General features: G+C 44.2%; 1 protein-coding gene across 1 annotated transcript in view; it reads right to left on the bottom strand.

Annotated features, from left to right (window-relative positions):
- The window catches only part of CDK14 (cyclin dependent kinase 14), a 2,636,151-nt gene that overhangs the window by 933,123 nt on the left and 1,682,008 nt on the right, over positions 1 to 21,020 (bottom strand). The window contains exon 10 of the mRNA XM_078663634.1: positions 12,808 to 12,901. Coding sequence (XP_078519760.1) covers positions 12,808 to 12,901 — 94 coding nt within the window. The remainder of the gene's footprint in view (positions 1 to 12,807; positions 12,902 to 21,020) is intronic.

Below are 21,020 nucleotides of genomic sequence, written 5' to 3'. Positions count from 1 at the left end.
CTCGGACTGGGGTTGATGTGGAGAGGGGGTGGCGGGAAATTAGCTATTGCCATATGCCTCTCCTTCATCCTCCTCCTCTGAACTGGCAGCACCGTAAGCAAACTCTCCCAGCCAATAACGACTCAGCATGAGCAGTGTCGTGATTAGCCTAAAGGCCCATTTGGCTGCTCACACAGTGACTGGGAGCTTGGGCATGTTCTCCATTGGCTGTGCAACATAGCCAGGTGGAAAACATTCATGCCCACTTAGGGAGTACAGACCACTCCTCACTTTGCTTAGCCCGACCCTTCCCCAACCTGGCTCCAGACCCTACAGAAAAATAAAATGATAATAACATCTTTTTATAATTTTTTATCTTTTTGCACTGCTCATATAGCAGTGGGACAACGCTCCTCCACTTTAGAGGAGGAGCGCCACTGGTTGTGAGCCTCCGTGGGTAGCATACTTTCAAAGGCAATACCTTCTCCAAAGCCACTGGCTCGTAACATCAAAGAACAGCCGATGAAGGGCTCTTGCCTCATCTCATGGGTATACAAGTCCATATCTTTGGGTCAAAATCTGAGAAGGAACAAGATCTAGTCAAAGTCATGTTGCAGTATTTCGTTTCTATGTGGACATTAAAAGTCTTCTGAAGCTGCCGCTAACTGCCTTATAAAGTGAGGTTTTTTCTTAGGTAGTGAGTTGTGCTGACTCAGTGTTTAAAAATATTACGCATGATATCCTGAATATACTTCATGCAAGTAGGAGGAGCCATTTGAGCATAACCAACAAAGGGATCATGCTGTCAAACTTCTTAGGTCCTGATAATGAGTCAGGCAGAGCGGTACTTAACCTTAAAACAATTAGCTTCCATTCCTTAAGGTTTTACTCATGATAAGTGGAATTCCATGCAGAAATACCATCTGGTAACAGTAAATCTGGGAAATGTATGCGCATCCCTGCGTGGAAATCCGACCAACTCGTAATCAAGACCTTAGTGTTCCATCTGAGTCTCAGACATTGTTAAGTCTCAGACTTTGATGTACATGTATGATTTCTTTTGGTTGGGCTTTTCAGATAGCATGAAGCTTGTTAGTATGGATAGTCTGCATTGCACCACTGAGAAGACTAGAGCTTTGTGAACTCGTTTTAGAACATCAGTTGGAATTCATTTTTTATAGATTAACAGAAAGATGATATCTTTTGTAGAAAATGCATTTTTTTCTGCTGTTCCCCGAAGAAGAGGAATATTATCTTAAAATGCATATGGGAAATATCTAAAAATGTAAAGTAGGAATACAAATAAAAAATGTGAGTACATGAAGTAAAAAAAGAAAATCTGAATATGGAGAAGTGAGGAAATGGTAATTACTCGGGAGGTAATACGTTTTGTGAAGGGTGGATGTTACCCACACATGATTGTGATACAGAAATGTGGGAAATTATGTTAAAGCAAATATATGTAAAATTATTGATTTATAATAATAACAAAGCTAAATGAAGTAAAATATAATGAACCCCAAAAAATTGGAACTTTCAATATATCATTATATCACTGCCACACACACAAGTAAAAAATAGTGTAGCAAAGAAGCACTAATTTAGAAGGTTCAAGCTTTAAAAAGCATTTGCTGTCAGCCATCGAATGAATCACTGGAGTCGGTACAATGTTTCAGATTAACATAGTAACAAGCATTGGCAAAGTCAAATGGGTTTCGCCTATGCGAGAAATTTAGGTTGTCAATGTTTTTAACTATGTAGCACAGCAGCACGGCTGCTGTGCAGCATGGCTCAAAGTTTTTAGAAAAAGCACTATGACATTACCAGAGCTGGATTCCGTTGAGTGGTTTTTATAGTGTGTCATAACAAAGCAGATTAGTTTGTGTAGGGCATGCTGACAGGTAGGTTTCTGCCTAGAAGTACATCGGAGGCAGGTCACCAGCTGTTGACCCTTCTCCTAAAGTCAATTTCTTTCTGAGAGTTGATGTCTATTTCAATCAATTCAATAGTGGGCATTTGTATCTTATGATGATTTTCAAAAGTTCCATCCATAAAAGGATGCAAAATCCCATTAGTGTTTGAGACATCAGTGAAGAAAAATCGAATTGAATAGAGGCTAACGTCTTTAAGCATGCTGGTGTTCTCAGCATCTTCCACCTTTCACTGATATTATTCTGCCTTTGTTTACATTGATATTCAGGGCTGACAGATTGAGAAGGTGAGGTAAGGTAGATACATTAAGGTGACACCTGCAGGGGACATTAAAAGGTGAGCTGGAGGATACCAATAGGAAAATGCACATTTGCCTCTGGATCCGACAATCCTTGTGCTGCTCTTGTTGATATAAAGTCCAAAAATGAAGGGACTGGTACAGAGAAATATGATTTGGTTAGAGTGTGGATCAGGAACCCAACATACATGTAACAACTACTCAGGCCAAGGTCCTTCTGTTGGCATGATGTGTGCCCTATGCGTACATGCTGTGGCACACAAAGGGCCCAACTTTGTTGTCCATGCACTTGGACTTCAAAAGACTTTCCTTGCTTGATAATACACCAGTCTTATGCTCTTGCTAGACATTCATTATATGTAGGTGACAGGTGAGCAGTAGCGGCGCATCTCCTGCCAAAGTGTTGGAGCGGGCCAGAGGAGGGAGCTGGGGAGTGGGTGGGTTGGTTGCGGTGCAAAATAATAATAATAAATAAAATAAATAATTAACTTGATAATCGCCGCCCACAGCATTGCACTCCTCCAAGCTTCTTCTGGGCACAGGCTCCCAGAATGCACTGCGGCCAATTCTGATGGCGCATAAAAGCAGCATCAGGATAGGTTTAAGCACTCGGACTTTGTCCTCCCAGGCACACTGGGAGCATGTGCCTGCACTCCCCTGCTCCAGCAACACAGCTGGGGCTGGAGAGAGCTTCACTGCGCATGACAGTTTGGCCGACCGTCACGGGCTGACCAAACCATCATGCACAGTGTAGGGAGTGCACTACCACTCCCCCACCACAGTGCCATCCCCTGGACCCGCCCCCAAGACTCGTCAAAGTCCTGGGGGCAGGTCCAGGGGGATCAAAATTAAAGAATGCCAAACAGATTTAAAACCTGTTTTATTATCGTTTTGAGGGTGGTTGCTGGGGGGGCTGCGCTCATCTGCTCTAATGGAGGGGCCACCTCTGGAGGCGAGTGAGGCTGTATTAGAAGAGGGATGAGGAAAACGAAATCTGGAGTGAATGAGTGATATCATGCATGAAAGATGCGTGCCAGGTATGTAACTTCTGTTTCACCTGAGGGACAATACAATAGTCTGGAGCCAGAACCAGCGGGTCTGCGTAACCTGTAGCACAGCTCAGTTCTGGGCGGTCTTGTGAAATGGTCAATGTCTCCATCATCATACCTTGCAGGGATCCCACCTAAGGTTTCTTTACATCAAAGTATTATCACTGATGCATACATCAAGCTGCTCAGCACAAGCCTGCACTGTGCTCAGCATGTTTGGCATAGTAAGGTATTGTCTTTTTGAAAGATTGAAGTTGTACGTGATGCCATTCAAAGCTGTGCAATGGGTAGGATGTTTTAGTTTGTCTTCTAGAAGTAATAAGTGCACTTTGGTCCGCACCACTATTCACAAAACGCTTTCAGCTGTGCATCATCACTAATGTAACCCCATTCTGCTGGGAAATCTGCACAGTGCAATCCTCATCCAACATGCAATCCATTAAAATGACTGATTCATGGGGCCTTAGTGGCTCTTAGCGATGGATGTTGGGACGGTAGACAACTGCTCAGTGAATTAGTTGAACGCTGAAAAGCCAGTGTATGAGTCAGCACATTCTGGCCTTCCAGGCATGTTCTGAACTGTGCGCTTGAGTGAAGTGAGCTCCCACCTGAACGGTGTCTGCAGGAGAACAGAAGAGAGGCCACATTGTACCAGCAGCTAAAAAACGTTGTTTTTAAATTAATGTTAAACTAAACGTTTATGATTCCTATTGAATTGCACCCCAATTCTAACTTGTATCGAGCTGCATAAGAGCAGCCATTCTTCTTTTCCAACAATTGCTTTAAAACCTGACAAGTTATTTAATTTTGGAAAGACCTAAACATAGCAGTTGCATTGCTTGGATTTAGGCCCAGTAATTATCGTAATGTTTCTTGATATGAAAGGAGCCTGTGCATTTCATTCTATTGGTACTGATTTGTAAGATACAGTTTGTTTTCAATAATATAGGCTTTTCAAGTGGTATTCAACTAGTAGCAAGTAGTTTCAGGCATATCTCACAGAAAAAATACTGAATTTACAGCTAGGAAGCGCTTTACAGAAGTGAAACGGGTTAACTAAAAATAACAAATGCCATTAATTTGTAAAATAATTTAGTGCAGAGGCCCAAGATATTTCTTACGGTTTCATCAACATCACTGCCTAATAACAGGGTTGCTGAATAACAAGGTTGACTAGCCTCTTTACTCCATCACACTGCACTTCTGTCCATGTATCTCACTCTAGCAGGCTCTCACTTAGTCCTGCCTTCTCCCCCTTTCCTTTCTGGCTATTGTTTCTCCCTTTCTTCATTTACTCTCTTTCAATCTCTTGCACAGGGTCACAGTATGAAAAAATAATGAGTCAGGGTCTTTAAAAATGAGTGCCAGTGACCACCACCTACAACCATGGGCACACATTCAGATCAGTAAACAAGTCCTTTGTGGTGCGCTTGTGATTTACCACTGTATACTTTCTAGCAACTTCTTGCAACCATCAGAATTGCTCAGTGCATACCTATACATTTACAGTCAAGCATTGCAATATTCATTTTTCCTACAGTGGCCGCATAAATGACCCATAATTAGGCTTAAGACGTGGTCTTTCTATGGGTTCAAAAATTCTGTTCAAACATTCTATCAAGAGACTCTGAGAAGGCAAGAGGCTGCAGTCAGCCTTGGGGTGGTGTCCAGGGTAAGATAAAAGGATTACACAATAAGCAGACCAGAGAGTGAAGAGAAGCATCAAGTTTATTCCACACACCTCAGCATACCAACTGCAGTTCAGGAGCATGCTGGCTCCACGCTCTACATTTAAAAAATTTGTGACCGCAAGTTTCAGCTGTTCTAGTCTCTCCTACAATGTTCTGTTATCTTCTACAGTGAAAGTTACATAGGTGATTGACAGATACCACACATTTCCCTTTTTTCGCAAAAGATATTTTTCTCAGATTTCCACCCCAGAAAGCATAGAAACAGTGACCAATGAATAATGTATTCTGGTCCCAGTCGCTGCGATCCTCGGCTGTTCACAGCGTACTTGCTGTTAAAGACACCTTATTGGGCTACGAAAACGAGGACCTCACACTGGTGCGCTGCCCTTTTCCTGGCAGCGCAACACCACGTGGATGCTCTCAGCTTACTCGCTGATCAGACAAGCCCTGATCACGGCTCCACCTCATTGCCCTACCCTGGACTGCTCGTGGCCTAGATACACAAACCTCCTCGTGGCAGCCTGGACGGAATTACAAACGGTGAAGAGTGAAGCTGTTACTTCGGCTCCACTGCATGGTCAATATTCTGGACCCCACATTGATTTGGATATTAACTTACCTTCATTAGCCAGCCGGGATGGAGGTACAACCAGCAGAGAGATCAAAGGTCTCTTGTTCACTGCCTTAAGCCCTGAATAAGTCGTGGGCTACTTCCCCAGACAAAACACTTGTTGGCAGGGCAACCGTTCAAGATTAAAAGAAGAACACAATACTCCTGATGGATGGATGTCAGTACAACGCGATCTTTTAGATCGCGGTACATGACAACGCTGCCATTACAATGCAAGTCGTTACAACGACTTGCGTTGTAGGGCGTGGACTGTGGAAAATTATAATTTTATATTCCAACACCAGTCCACGTAACAGTAGGGAAGGTGTTGGAATATAAAATTGCAATATTCCTTATACAACAGCGCCATCCAGCGCAAGTCGTAGTAACGACTTGCGTTGTAATGGCATCGTTGTAAAGGCATCGCGGTGTTTTCACCGCGTTGTAAACGATGTTCCCCCTCCAGATTGTTCATCGTTATTTGTATTACACTGTTGTACAATGAATGCTCCGTCAGAGATAACAAATGACACAGAGTACTTTCTCTCCAATCAATATTGACGTGTGCACAGACTTTCAGCAACCATGGGCACACATCCAGATCAGTAAACAAGTCCTTTGTGGTGTACTTCTGATTTACCACTGTATACTTTCTTGCAACTTCTTGCAACCATCAGAATTGCTCAGTGCATACCTATACATTTTTAGTCAGGCAATGCAATAGTCATTTTTCACACGGTGGCCGCATAAATGACCTCTAATTAGGCTTGAGAACTGGTCTTTCTATGGGTTCAAACATTCTATCAAGAGACTCTGAGAAGGCAAGAGGCCGCAGTCAATTCATAAAGAGAAGGAAGGTGCACCAGGGAAAAGTGAGTGAGTTCCAGATATATCCCAAAAATATCCTTTATTGTAGAGGTAGTCTACAAATGGGACATCAGCCAACGCATTTCGTTCCGAATGGAACTTCGTCAGGTCCAATTACATTGTATGCGAGGGTCAATATTTCCCAAAGTTCAATCAAGGTTATTAGAGACCTAGGTTCTCCATATCCACAGATAAGTCGCAAAAGGTAATTAGTTTCAGTATTTCAGACTCCCGAGGGCCAGTGTAGCGGCCAATCGTCCTGGTCAATGTAGACTCCCACCGGATCGGTCCCTCAGCCGGACATTCAAACAGACGCAGTCAGCCTTGGGGTGGTGTCCAGTGCAAGTTAAAAGGATTACGCAATAAGCAGACCAAAGAGTGAAGAGAAGCATAAAGTGTATTCCATACACCTCAGACACAGCATACCAATTGCAGTTCAGGAGCATGCTGGCTCCTCACTCTACATTTTCGAAATTTGTGACCGCAAGGTTAAACTGTTCAAGTCTCTTCTACAATGTTCTGATATTTTCTACAGTGCAAGTTCTATAGGTGACTGACAGATACCACAGGTGCTCTTCCCCCAAACTTTTTGCCTTACTCCTCCATTTTTGCTGATCTCGATTTTTTTGGTTTTAATTGTAAGCTACTAGTAAAGTGGCATTATATGTACCTTGGACTGGTAAATGAAATACTACTAGTGGACCTGCATCATTGACTGTGCCACCCACTTAAGTAGACCTTTAAACATGTCTCAAGGCTGCCATTGCAGCATGTGTGTGCAGTTTAAACTGCCGTTTTGACTAGTCAAAATAAACCTTTTGCCAGGCCTAATCCTTCCTTTTTATTATATATAAGTCAACCCTAGGGTAGGCTCTAAACAGCCCTGAGGGCAGGGTGCAGTGAATATAAAAAGCAGTAGAAACAGTAAAAGATAACAGACGGAATCCTGAACATTGACCAGAAAGAAGTATCCTGGGATCGATTGATGAGGGGTGATACTCTGAAACAGTTCCCAAGATGCTTGTTTCTGGTCCAGGGAGGACCAGGCTTGGCAGTACGGACTGAACTGTTCCCTTGGGGAGCAGGTCAAGATTTATTTGCATATGGCTGGGTCCAAACTGGAATGGCACGGTGAGCAAAAAGAATGTTGGATTTAGGCCAATATGTCTGTACTGGGGTGAATATTTGACAATGTTCAGCATACCGTCCATCATCTTTTTATGTTGCTATAGTCACCGCAAGTGGAAAGGGTATGCCCTGACATGGGTCCCGTGCTCACTATGTTATTGGATTCAAACTAGCCTGGCTGATGAGGAGTGTTACCCTGAAACCGGTCCCAGGTTGCTTGTTTCCAGTCCAGAGAGGAACTGATCTGGCAGATCAAGCTGGACTGTCCATTTTTTTGTGTTGCTATATTTAAAAAACTGGACATGTACTTTTAAATTGTACATGTCATTTAAAAAGCTGGACATGCACTTTCAAACTTTACATGTTCTGGTAGTGAAATGCTCTTAAATTAGTTTTTTCGCTACAGCAATTTCTTCCTCTCCCATTGGATAACAAGGGTTCACCATATTACATTTATTAAGTGCTAACCTTTAAAATGGGAGCAATCAGGATTCTTTAGTGTCTAAAGAATTGTAATTTTAAACAATCTTTAATGGTAAACTCAGATTTTAAGTCACAATTCTGAAAACTGCCCTTTTAGAAAGTTGGCATTGTTTTGTTCTAATCATCTAGTGCCTGCAGCTTGTATCCTGGGTCACATGACTAGGCCATTGATCTTTGTGTAATGCTCCCAGAGAGTGAGACAAAGGATGTGGCAGGATAGGCATTCTCTGACTTGATGACAGGGAGGAGCTGTCACATAGCACACTTGCATATCACAAAGAGTATGCCTGAGCACACTCACAAAGGTTTTGTCACTAGTCTTTTGTGACCCCAGACAATCTGGGTCTAGGCCAGAGAGGCAGGAAATTCCAAACACCTCTTGGGATGGAAACCTCCAGAACCTTCTCTTATTTCAAAGTGGGCATCTGATATCAATATTGGAACCTCTGATCCAACTCTTCAGTACATCTCTGGACATGTGGAAGACTCAGCAGGACTGCTTTGCTGCTCTGAAAAAAAGGATTACTACTCTGTTGCCCTGCTGCCCAAGTAAAAAGGACTGGACCTGCATCTTGAACCCAGGACCACCTGAGTGACTCTGTGGGTAAGTTAGCTGAACTCCTGATCAGAGCCTCAGGGACAGAAAAAGCTCCAACCATTTCAAACCCAGATCCTGTACTTAGCCTGCTGTGAGTCTTGCATCAAAAGTAGTTACAGTCCTGGAACCTTGGAAGTGGGCCTGAAGGCCCAGGTGTGGTTGGACCTGATGCAGCGTGAAGCATCTCTGTGCAGCCTCACTTTGGAATGGCCAAACCTTGCATTGCATCCCGCTGCCTCCTTGTAACAGCCACTGCGCAACGTATCCTTGATGCTGGCCTTTGCATCACAAGCCCTTCGTCAATGGCATCCCTGAAGTCGATGAAGTACTTTGCATCATAGCCCCTCAGCCTCTTCGGAAGTGCCAGTGCACGATGCATCTTTAACTCAGGACTTCACATCGCAAGCCCCTAGTGGATGGCTTCCACGCCGACAATGCAGGACTCTGCATCGCCACCTCGCAGCTCCTTGGAACTGCCACTGTGCGACACATCCTTGACCAGGGATCTCGCAACATTCCTCAACCAGAACTTAAGGTATTTTGTTCAGGAGGCCTAATTTGGTCCATAATATCCAGTCTCCACTCCATTTCGACCTACCTTAACATACCACTATATCTCGGTCTGGTGTAACCAGATAACCACAGTTGACGCTTTATGCTTCTAAGCACTAATATTAATTGTAAATTTGAAATTACATAACTCCGGTTCTACTGATTGGAATTTTGTTGTGCTGGTCACAAATCATTTATTCAATTTTACTCTATTTTAAACTGGTGTGGGATTTTTCTTTGAGTTGGGTTTTTACTTTATTACTGTTTGAAGTGCTGCATACATCCTATACACATTGCCACCAAGTTAAGCCTTACTGCTTTGTGCCAAACTACCAGATGGTTAAATACAGGTTAATTTTGAGTTTGCTTGTGTGTGACAGCTTGTGTTTGCTGCTTCAGGAGGGTTTCACCCGCCTCAACCATTAACCCACTTTCCAACCAATCTGTTTTTCTGTTATTCAACATAAAATGACAAAAAATTAAAGACTATGCACAGACTCAATAAAACATAGTTTTGCATGTAACTGGCATTGAAAATACTGTTTAGAGACATTCTACAATATTCATGTAAGCATGAAGACATTATGTCATTGTGCAAGGTACTGCCAAACTTGACAAAAAACCTATTCAAGTGCATATTAGGTGGAGTAAGCATTGAATAACGGTTGCCATTACATTAATAAAACAATTGATAAAATAAATATTGGCGAGGCCAGTAGGTTTTTCATGAGACATTTGACTTTGCCGGTGCGGCAAGAACATGTGCTCAAGGCAGCCATCTTGCAATTAATTTTGTTTTATTATAAAATCAAATATAACTAGATGGCTACTGCACATGCACAGGCACACGCAAGAGCCATCTTTACATAATTTTATTTTTTTGCGTCAAGAAGCAATAATTCCAAGGTTACTCACACTTGCCCGAACATGCTCACACATGGTCAACCACCTCTAAATAGTTTTAAATCCACTTAATGATAGGCGTCTTTATATACAGTGGGGGAGCAATAAAAGTGAGGAGGACTTGGGTGTCAGGTGGGTACTAGGGAGTAATGTCTTAGATAGACAACCGGAGGCCAAAGGTCGTGGGGTTGCAGGATGAGACTCACAAGAAGAAAGAAATTAGTCTGTTATGCACTGCAATGTAAGATGCTGACATCAGTGGTAAAAGTATAGAAATCATCAAATCAAAACACAGTGATATCTAAATGCTCCTTGGGTGGGGCAAGCCTAAGAAAATGGAGGAATGCCACAGAGTCAGAAGGAGAATACTGTGGCAGACAATAATGCCATTGAATCAGATAGGGGTAAATATAAGGCCCACTCTATCTGTTTATTGGATACAATATGCTTGTTTGCCAAAAAAGATCGCATGTGTACATTACACCATTTATTGTAGCTAAATCACTTGAAGGGGGTACACAAAGTACAAAGTAAATAATGCAAAAACATCATTTTAAAATATGACATGCTATTGAATTGTAGTCATAGGTGTCACAACAGTGAGAAAAGTACTCAAATCAGCTAATTGTGGACGCCCCTACACAATGCTTCTTCCCTTGCTTTCTGGATCCGAGAGTGCCTGGCAATTGCTTTTTAGGTGTTACCAACATGATGGGGTCGATAAACAAAAGCACACATATCTCCACTTCTGAGGTCACTAAAGGCTAAGGAGATAGTAAGTATCTACCTTGTCCCGTGAGCTATCACATACTAATACTACTACTAATAGTAATAAAAATAATAACACATTTTTGTACCACTACATATCAAGGTTTTGGGCACTCCTAAGCATTGTAAATAACTGGTATCATTGCTACCTAATGCAGCAGAACTCAATGTTTCAACGTGAGAAGGACAAAAGGATGAGGTGGCCGAGTGGGATTCGAACTCATGGCCCAGTGGTCATACCAAATGTCAGTGAACATCACAACACCCAACTCTTAGGTCATCTTGCCAACCACATTAAATCACTCAAGAAACCAAAAGGACAGCCACTGCAATACCTGGTCTCTGTTTGAAATCAATGTAAATACAGGTTTGCTGTTCACAATAATCGTTTCACAAATGTAAAATGCTGGCATAAGATTAATCTCAAGAAACCTTGCTTTCTGTGAGTGTGGCAAATTATATAAATGTCAATTTCTATAAAGCTATTCATAATGGTATTAACCACAGATCCAATTGTCCACACTTTGACAGGTGAGGTAACTGACAAAGTCAACAACTTCCTTTCTTAATTATCAGGGCGCTTCAGGGTTCATTTTATCCACCGATTCGGAGCATTTTGAAAAAGGTAAATTGCACAAATATTGCTTTCCAAACCGCACCCTGCCAACAAGGCTTTCATATACTTCTGGACTAAAGAATTATTTCTCTAGATAATTATATATATAGAATGTATTTTGCTATGCAAAAATTAAGAGAATTAATAATGCACGTCCCCTTTCCAATAACAGCTGGATTCTTGAAGATTCTGTCAGAATGTTATATAAATTGGGATGGCACAATTGTCTCTGGCAGAGTCCTCAATTAAACACCTCTTGGTCCTGAAATAATTAGACTGTGCACATAGCCCAGTGGGAGACAAATATTTTTCACCTATGTTGCAGAGTTTCCTTAAGATTCAGTTAATTTTTTACAATATCATTCTCAGGAAAAGGGACAGGTTAAGAACTTGCTCACCTTAATTATAGTTCTACTTATGCCCCACAGCATTTTCATTCAAGTAACAACAATAGTTCCTGAAATATGAGCGTACGTGGGGCCTACCTTCAGGTGATTAAATGACAGAGCCAATATTCCACAGAGTAATTAGTGTGATACTCACTCAACAAACAATACAAACATTTAGCAACTGGCGAGATCACATTTATCCAAGTATACTTTAAAGAAAATGAGACGGTAGTGAAAGTGACACCAGGACGGAGAGTTTGCAAGGCAGTCGGTCAGAGTAGCTCTTGCACAAGTCTTGAATGAAAACACAATTTGGTCAAGGGCCCTCAATGTTAACTTAACTAGAACTAGAAAACCATCATAGAATATGATGAGCCAAACCCACAGTCTAGCATTGAGAGGAAATCGATATATTGTCTTGCAGAATTCTTTTTAAAATTCCCTTTGATATTTTATTTTCAGAGCTATATGCAGTTGATAGCCAAGATCGACATTTGTAATGACTGTTTAGTGCAAGACTGCACTTGTCCTGAGCGATTCGTGCAAAAGCAACATTTGCACTGGCTGAACTGTGCTAATAGCTATAGCACACTAACACTCCTCAACCAATGAAAAAACATAGTTTGCATTGACTGACTAAGGCAAAAACCGTAAACGACATTTAGCACTGTCCCGTTAGTAGAAATATAATCTTTGAACAGGTCAGTCTCAGTATGAAGACTTTATGAACTGATCTGTCTCTAAAAATGCCTTTTTTGCACTCGATGGCCGGAGCAAATGCCCAACAATCACAGGTGCAAATGGTTCAGTCATCGCTGCAGTCTATTTAACCTGGCATGGGAGAGGTCAGGCTGAAATGTTAACATATCATATGATAGCAGCATTTCTTTCATAGAAAATCACCCAGTCAAAAACACCCCACACGTATGACAGGCGAGGCTCACCAGAAATATTCGTTCTAGCTGGTCTTGGATGTCTTTCATCCCTGGGAATGCTGCGACTCCTTGGATCATTTCTACAAAAATGCACCCGACTCCCCTGTAACAGAAATGGAAAGAAATGATTGACAGGAAAATGTGTTCGCATTACAGTCAAATTGCAATCCCTGCAGAGAGAAGAACGCTTTTTGCGCTGATGGATAAATGACCAGACGAATTCCAAGACCGTCATGCTCTCGCAGGAGCCAGTGATATTTCTGTTTGTGGTAATTATTAATCCATAAACCGATAGTATGTGGCTGCAAGTGTACTGCAAATGATACAGGTCTACATTCAGTGCAGGGGCAAAGCTGTATAGTGCTCCTAAGCAAAATAGCATTTTCTTAGCATATATATAAACATTGATTTAATGGCACAGGCATTCCTTCATGTGTTCATTCAAGGCTGACTAATTGCATTCCACGATTTTTGCAAATCAAGTACCCCTTTGGTTTTTCATGCAAATACCCAACAGTAATTTAAACCTACTTGCAACTGTACAATTATATATAGTATGGCCAAGTCCAGGGCCCGACTGGCCGTAGCGGGCACCGGGCAATCCCCCGGTGGGCCGCACTGGTGGGGGCCGGTTTTGGGCCCCTGGGAGCCGATTTTGTTACAGGGCCTTTTTTGCAGCATAGTTGGGCAGGGGAGGGCCGAGCACTTTGCCAGGGCCGGTTTTGGTTCCCAGTCCGGCCCTGGCCAAGTCACTCTCCAATCATAAACAATTGTTAAGTTCACTCATAAACAGTTGCACCTACCTGCGATGGTATCCCTACATCCTCTTAGAGGCAGTGGCGGCTGCTACAGAACCGGGATGGCAGGGCGGGGGGGGATGCAAAATAAAAATAAAAATCACTTACCTGTTCACGCCGCATGCTTCTCGTCTTCATCTGCTCTTCCTCACTCCCAGAGGCAGGAAGCAACCAGGCTCCCTTAAGCCACTCAGGATGCTGCTGTCACTATGACAGCAGCGTCGTGATTCTTCTGAGCATTGTGGTGCGGCACTCACACAGGGAATGCGAGCGTGTGAATGTTACCCACCCAGGATGTGCATTACAGTCCAGGGAAGAGCATACTAAGTGTGCATGACTGACTGGCCGGCCCAAGATGGCTGGTCAAACCGCCATGCGCACTTAAGGTGCACATACCACTCCTCCTCCTGCACTGTGACAGGAGTGCATCCATGCCCTACCTGGTTCCATAGAGAAAAATAAAATGATAATAACATCATGTTATTATCATTTAATGTTTCGTATGTTGCACTGCTCAGAAGCAGTGGGGCGACGCTCCTCCGCCTTAGCGGTGGAGCCATCACTGTTTACAGGTGGGCTATGTGCGCCTCCAGTGAAAGAAAAAAAGCTGCTGTGAAAAACCTTTGTTACTTCTTCAAACTAATGCTCTGCTCACAAAGCAGGCATGAACTCTCCCATTCTTTTATTTTAATTGACATATTCTCCCAGACTGCGCCTGGGGCACCCAGTTAATTACCACGGTAAAAACCAGGAGTGGACCAGACATTTTTTTTCTGTCCCAAACTGGGCAAGATATCGGTGCTCACATCTTGATGAAAAATGGTTTCTCATTGAGAAAGGCTACTCATCCATAAACCCTTCTTCAACTCTACTGGTCCTCTCAATAAGGCTACAAGATTGACTACGTCCAGCCAATGGACATGTTCAGATGCACTGAAAGTAGATCTTAGTGGCACATTTACCTCTGAGAATAAAGTGAGGCAACATGAACATCGGTATTTTTGTGATATGGGTTCAGAGATTATCCTAAAGAGTGGATGATTGACTAGCAAGGAATTACTAAACCTCTCAGTGGTACTGCTGACTTCAATGACAAGACATTGTGACAACATATTTTGGTGATGTACACCAACATGAAAGCTAATAATATAAAGCTGTCTTTCTGTAAGTCAGAAATGCCTTTGGTATCTTCATGCACATCTTCCACTTCAGCCCACCGTGGCTTCCAGTGAATAGCAATACATGACAGTCTTTTAGTTAGATGTATTTATTTATTTATTTATTTGTGCGTTTTTATATAGCGCGGACTTTACCCGAAGGTGTCAGAGCGCTTCACAATAGGAACAGAACTGATACATGAGAACAGTACAAGTGAACAAAATACAAAAGCAAACGTTACATTAATGAAGCAATAATGACAATCGTGAGCCAACAAAATACAAGAGGTAGCAAACGGTGCATTACAAAAGTGACAATCGTGAACCAACAAAATACAAGAGGTAGCAAACGGTGCATTACAGGAGGAAAAAGTGACGTGTGCAGGTTACAAAAGCGTACAAAGTAAACAGAGGTATAATACTGCAATATATGGAGGGCCCTTAAGCACAAGAACAAACGTTACGTAGGCCATGGTGGCACTTGTGCAGGTATCGAAAATAAACAAATGTAAGAGGTAGTAAACAGTGTGTTACAAGAGAAAGTGACGGGTGCATGTTACACACGAGTACCAAACACAGGTAGAAAGATAATACCGCAATAAATGGCAGACTCTCAAACCACAAGAACACACTGGGAAGACACTTCCATAGTCATGTACAGTAGATTTTTCTATAATGGAAGGGCTTCCTTCAGATAATAGAGAGGCATGGATTACATTTGGAAGTGTCTTTGAAGGAGGAGAACTTTGAGGTTAGTTTTGAAGGCCTGGGAGGAGGTGGTGGTCCGGAGCTGCGGCGGAAGGGAGTTCCAGATTCTCACCGCGTTACCTGAGAAGGATTGTGCCATCGTTCTTTCCTTCTTGAAAGTGGGAGGTTCAAGCAGAAGATTTTCCGCATTACGTGATGGTCTAGAGCCTCCAGAGAGTTTCAGTTTATTCGCCAGGTAGCGAGGAGAGGAGGAGTGCAAGGCTTTGTGGGTGATACAAGCAGTCTTGTAGATAGCTCTAGCCTCGATTGGAAGCCAGCGGAGGGTGGATAACATCGGTGTGATGTGGTCGCTTCTTTTGGCCCCATAAATTAAACGAGCTACTGAATGGAAAACAGATTTAAGGGGGGGGGACAGGTGGGATTTGGGGAGGCCAGTAAGAAGAGAATTGCAGTAGTCAATTCTGGAGAGGACCAGCGATTGCACCAGGGTTATAAGGTCCTGCTCTGGGAAGAAGCGACGGATCCCCCAAAGAAGGCGCAGATGGTATCGAGCAGACTTTGCAATGGAATTAATGTGGGGGGTTAGATTGAGTTTTTTGTCGAGAATGACACCCAGGGATTTTGCGCTGTCGGCAATGATGGGTTTAGTGTTTAGTAGATTCAACTGATCCATCCATGATTGCACCGGGGGAGGAGAGATTGAAGAGGAGAAGAGGAGGAATTCGGTTTTGGAGGGATTCAGAATCAGTTGATGAGGAAACATCCAGTTATGAATGGAGTCGAGAGTAGAGCTTAGGATAGAGAGATCGTGAGTGGAGGCAACCTTGAGGTAGATTTGAGTGTCGTCAGCATAGAGATGATAGTGGATCCCGGATTTACTTAGGAGATTTCCTAGTGGTTCTAAATAGAGGTTGAACAATGTGGGTGCAAGTATAGAGCCTTGAGGAACACCTTAACCTACCGCCACAGGAGATGAAAGACTGTTCGCTATTTTGATCATTTGTGATCTATCAGAGAGGAAGGAGGCAAACCATTTAAGCACAGTGCCCTCCATGCCCATTCTCTGTTTAAGAATGTTGAGAAGGGTGTTGTGATTGACGGTGTCAAAGGCTGCAGAAAGGTCAAGGAGAATTAGAAGACAGGACCCCCCCCCCCCCGAGTCGAGGATCCTCAGCGCGTCATCAACCACTTGCAGTAGGGCTGTTTCAGTGCTGCAGTTTTGAATGAAGCCAGACTGGAAATTGTCAAGAAGATCATTGTCCTTGATATGACGAGAGAGTTGTTTCGCTACACATCTTTCTGTAATCTTCGCAAGAAAGGGTAATTAAGTGATGGGGCGGAAGTTGTTCAGGTCAGACGCATCAGCAGTTGGTTTTATAAGATGCGGGGTGACCTGCCCAGTTTTGAAGGAGACAGGAAGGGAGCCTTGATAGAGGGAGAGGTTGACCAGAGTGGTCCAGTAGGAGAGGGAAAGGGTATACAAGTCAATGGCAATGGCACTGGGGATGGGGTCCAGATGATGGTTGGAGGGCTTTGTTTCGCGGATGCACTTGAGAAGGGCATCTTCAGATATGGGGTCAAAGTTTTGCCAAATGGCTAAGGATTTGTACACCTCTGGAGGGGTAGGATGAGCGACCTGATCCACAAGTGATTTCACTTTTTCATCGAAGAATATAGCGAAATCCGCTGCTCTCTTTTCAGAATCCTCCAGCTTGGAGGAAGGGGGAGAGCAGTCAGGACTCTTGATGAGATCAAATAGTTTTTTGGGTCTATTTTTGGCTGAGTCAAGGAGGGTTTAGAAGTGCGCCGCTTTCCCAAGGAAGATGTGTTTGTGGTACTTGGATCTTGCGGAGCGAAGCGTGGACAAGTTATCGGTGGATGGCACTTGCCTCCATTGTTTCTCCAGGAATCTTAGCTGCTTCCTTTCTTCATAGAGGGATTTGTTGAACCAAGGTGCTGAGGGGGTGGGCCTTAACCTTTTGCTTTTGAGTGGAGCGACGTTGTTAATTTCATCTGCAAGAACTGTGAGGCATTGGGAGGTGAGATCGTCAACATCTAGGTTCGGGTCTAGCCTTGGAAGTGATAACAAAGCTGATTCACAGAGGGGACCGACATCAATATTTTTAACATCACAGAACCAGGAGATAGCCCTCTTGGGTTGGCCAAGTGTTATAGCGTGTGATAGTTGAATAGAGAATGGGATGAGGAGGTGGTCAGACCAGTCTACGTGAATAGGGGTAGTGATGGAAAGCATGCCTGCTTTAGAAATAACAAGGTCCAGGATTGAGCCCTTAGAGTGTGTTGATTCTGTGCAGTGTTGGATGAGGTCGTTAACAGAGAGGAAGGTGGCCAGGGAGTTTGCGGAGGAGTCTTGCGGTGAGCCCCAGTGGATATTGAAGTCACCCACGAAGGTCTGATTGTCACTTTGCAAGTATTGGTCACTGATGAAGTCAGTGAGTTCCTCCAAAAACGAAGGGCCACTACGAGGCGGGCGGTAAATGACACGGACTCTAAGGGGTGAACGGTGGTGCACTTGTAGCTCAAAAGAAAGGCATTCAAAGGTTTGGAAGGAGCTGATAGGAGAGGCCTTAGGTTGAAGGGAGTTTCTAAAGATGACTGCAACACCTCCCCCCGTGTTGTCGTTCTGTCATTCCTAAGTATAGAATAGCCTGTAGGTAATAGGAGATCAAACGTAGAATGCGAGGTATCTTTGAACCAGGTCTCTGTGAGGAAGAGCGTGTCAATATTGTGGTAGGTGATGGTATCTGAGATTTCAAGTTTGTGTTTTACTGCAGATCTGCAGTTGTGGAGCAGACAGCGCAGCTCTGTGAGGACTGTTTTGGTGACGGGGCACTTGGGCTGTGAGGGGTGATCGGGATGTTGTGCTTATGTGGGGGTGCTCGGGAGGGCTTAGGTGGATGCTTGGTTCTGACAGGAGATGGTCGGAATAGTGTAGATAGTAGGGTTGCTAGGGTATGCAGGTTGAGGAAGGGCGGCGTTCAAAGGCTTGTGCGAGTTAACAAAGTTTGCAGACGAGTGATTGAGCTTGGCTAAATTGAGGTGAGGGGGTGAGGTGCATCTCGTGGGAAGTTGGGAAGGAGAGGGGGTGCAAGGAAAGGTGGAAATCTTAGAGCTTAGAAGTGAAATTGCAGCTGTAAGCTGGGAGATGGAGGTGATAAAGGAACCTAGCTTATTTTCCAGCGAGAGTAATGCAGAGCACGGAAGGTTGGGTGGATCGATGGAAACAGGTGGGGGTGGATTGGTGGTGAAAGGCAGGGAGAGGTGGGGGGATAGGAGGAGAGGTGGGGGGATAGGAGGTGAGTTGGGGTGTAAGGTTCAAAAGTGGGGAAAGGTGGAGGTTGAGAGCGGGAGTTAACGAATCGGAGGTTAAGGGAGAGTTGCCTTTGTTGGTGTTGCAAGAAGGAGAGGAATTAGGGATAACTTTAGGGGGAGAAGGGTGCGGAACACAGCGGTAGGGAAGAAGGAGAGGGGAGGACTGTGTGGAGTCATGGGAATGAAGGAGGTTTGGGAGGAAAAGAGGTGAGGTGGCTGTGGAGGGCATGTCAGGTAGGAGAGAAGGCTGTGAGGGAACGGGCATCTGGCAGAGTGGGGGGGGTTGAAAGAAAGGGAAGTTGGGGAAAGGAAGTGGTACTGTTGGACCCGAGGGAGAGAAATGGACAGGGTTACCAGGGGGGAAAGGGAGTAGCATAGCATTGCCGGAGGAGTGGGAGGGAGGAGAGAGATGCAGTGGGATTGAGGCGAAATCCGGGTGAATAACGAGGGGAGGGGGAGGTGGACAAGAGGTATGGAAGAAGGGATAAGGGTAGCGTAGGGAAAGTTCACTGGGGGAGAAGGTTGGAGGAGTGGTGGACTAAAAAGGGGGGTGACTGGAAGGAAAATGGGGGAGGAGAAGAGATTGGAGTACCAGGATGATGCAGATTGAACGAGGAGCGCATTAGCTAGCGGTGAGGCTGAAGTGAAGTGGGAGGGGGCATATTGTGGAGAAGCGTGGCTCAGTGGTTAGAGGCGGCAGACCCGGAAGCTGAGATCGACCGTGGACCAGGGTTCGATTCCCCGCCTCGGCGGGTCTCGGGCTCAAAATTCCACGGACTCGACAATTCTCGCTCCGGTGCCTACTCGAATCACGGGGTCACACTCTGCAACTCTGGGCAATAGCTTGCTTAATCTCCACTACGGCCCCTCGCGGCGGGATGCCTGGCTTTCACCTTGTGGACACCCTGCCGGGGTTTCTCACAGGGGAATACCAGGACGGGTTCCCTAAGCAAGCGCCAGGATGCCCTTTGGGTGACAGGTTTGCGCTATATAAGTACACCTACATTTACATTGTGAGGGGGGAGGAATAGGAGAGGAGGTCACAGGGGAGGGGTCGGGAAGAGGGCCGACCTGTGATTCTTGAGAGTGCAGCCAATTGGAGTGTAGGGGGGGTCAGGGGCGGGGAGAGGAAGTAATGTGTGGAGCTAGAAGGAGAGTCGGGGGAAAACCCGGTCACAGAGGAGGGGAGTAGGGAGGGGAATAGGTGGTCAAAGAGCAAAAGACAGGTGTCATTGCCTTAGATCTTGACAGTACCGTTGTTATAGAGTGAGATAGTGAGGTAACCGTTGAAACGCGTGGAGGGGGAGATTTTTAGCTGTTTCCCATGAGGGATAGAGGAGGAGGAGGTGACGTTAAGGGAATTGTAAAAGCTGGTGGACCAAGAGGAGGTGTCGTGAGTGAAGAAATTGAAATCATTTTTGAGCCTCCCAAAACGACTATTGTGAAATTGATCAACAAAGTTAGAATGTGGTTTCAGATGCGTTCTCCACTCACAATGGGCAACAAAGTTAAAGCCCCGGCACCTTGACCAGTAGATGGTTATTGGCTTTTAGATCCATGCCAAACTACCATCTTCAGAAGTGTGTCACCAATGTTGTGAATTAAACAGTTAATTATTTAAAGTTCAGCACTTTACAAATGTTCACTCTTTCATAATATCTATGCACTGGAGTATACCCACATGTGCTCCAAAATGACCCTCTTCTCCCTGTGCAAAAAAGGCCATTGAGGAGCAAGTTCCAAACTTTGATGTAATACATTCAGTGTAATTGTCAGTAGGATTTATGCTTGAGCTGGGTGTCGTGTGCCTTCAATTTATTTATGTCTAGTGGAGGCTGTGTCAGAAATAGACATTTAATCCTGACCTTGCACCAAAAGTCCCCAATATCTCACTTTTCTGAGGTAAGCTAGATGTTTTTAGAATAAGAGTCCACATACAGAAAGATTATACGTGCTTCTTGCGCCATGTGTTTTACCCATTCCTGAGTTCTCCCACACAATATATTGGACAAGAGTTCCACCGCAAGGGCGAACAGCAATGGGGAGAGGAGATACCCCTGCTGCATGCACATGTGAATATCCCACTGCTGTGAGGATATCTAACCTGTTTGGACTTTAACCACTGGTTTCATTAACAATAATTCGATCCATCTCAAAGTTCTCTACCATGACCATTTTAGAGTACTGCAAATTAAACAGGCCAAACCAAAGTATCACAAGCCCTTTC

The sequence above is a fragment of the Lissotriton helveticus genome, chromosome 10 (genome assembly GCF_964261635.1).
Source record: "Lissotriton helveticus chromosome 10, aLisHel1.1, whole genome shotgun sequence".
Taxonomy (NCBI): domain Eukaryota; kingdom Metazoa; phylum Chordata; class Amphibia; order Caudata; family Salamandridae; genus Lissotriton; species Lissotriton helveticus.
This window is presented reverse-complemented; position numbering and strand designations above follow the sequence as displayed.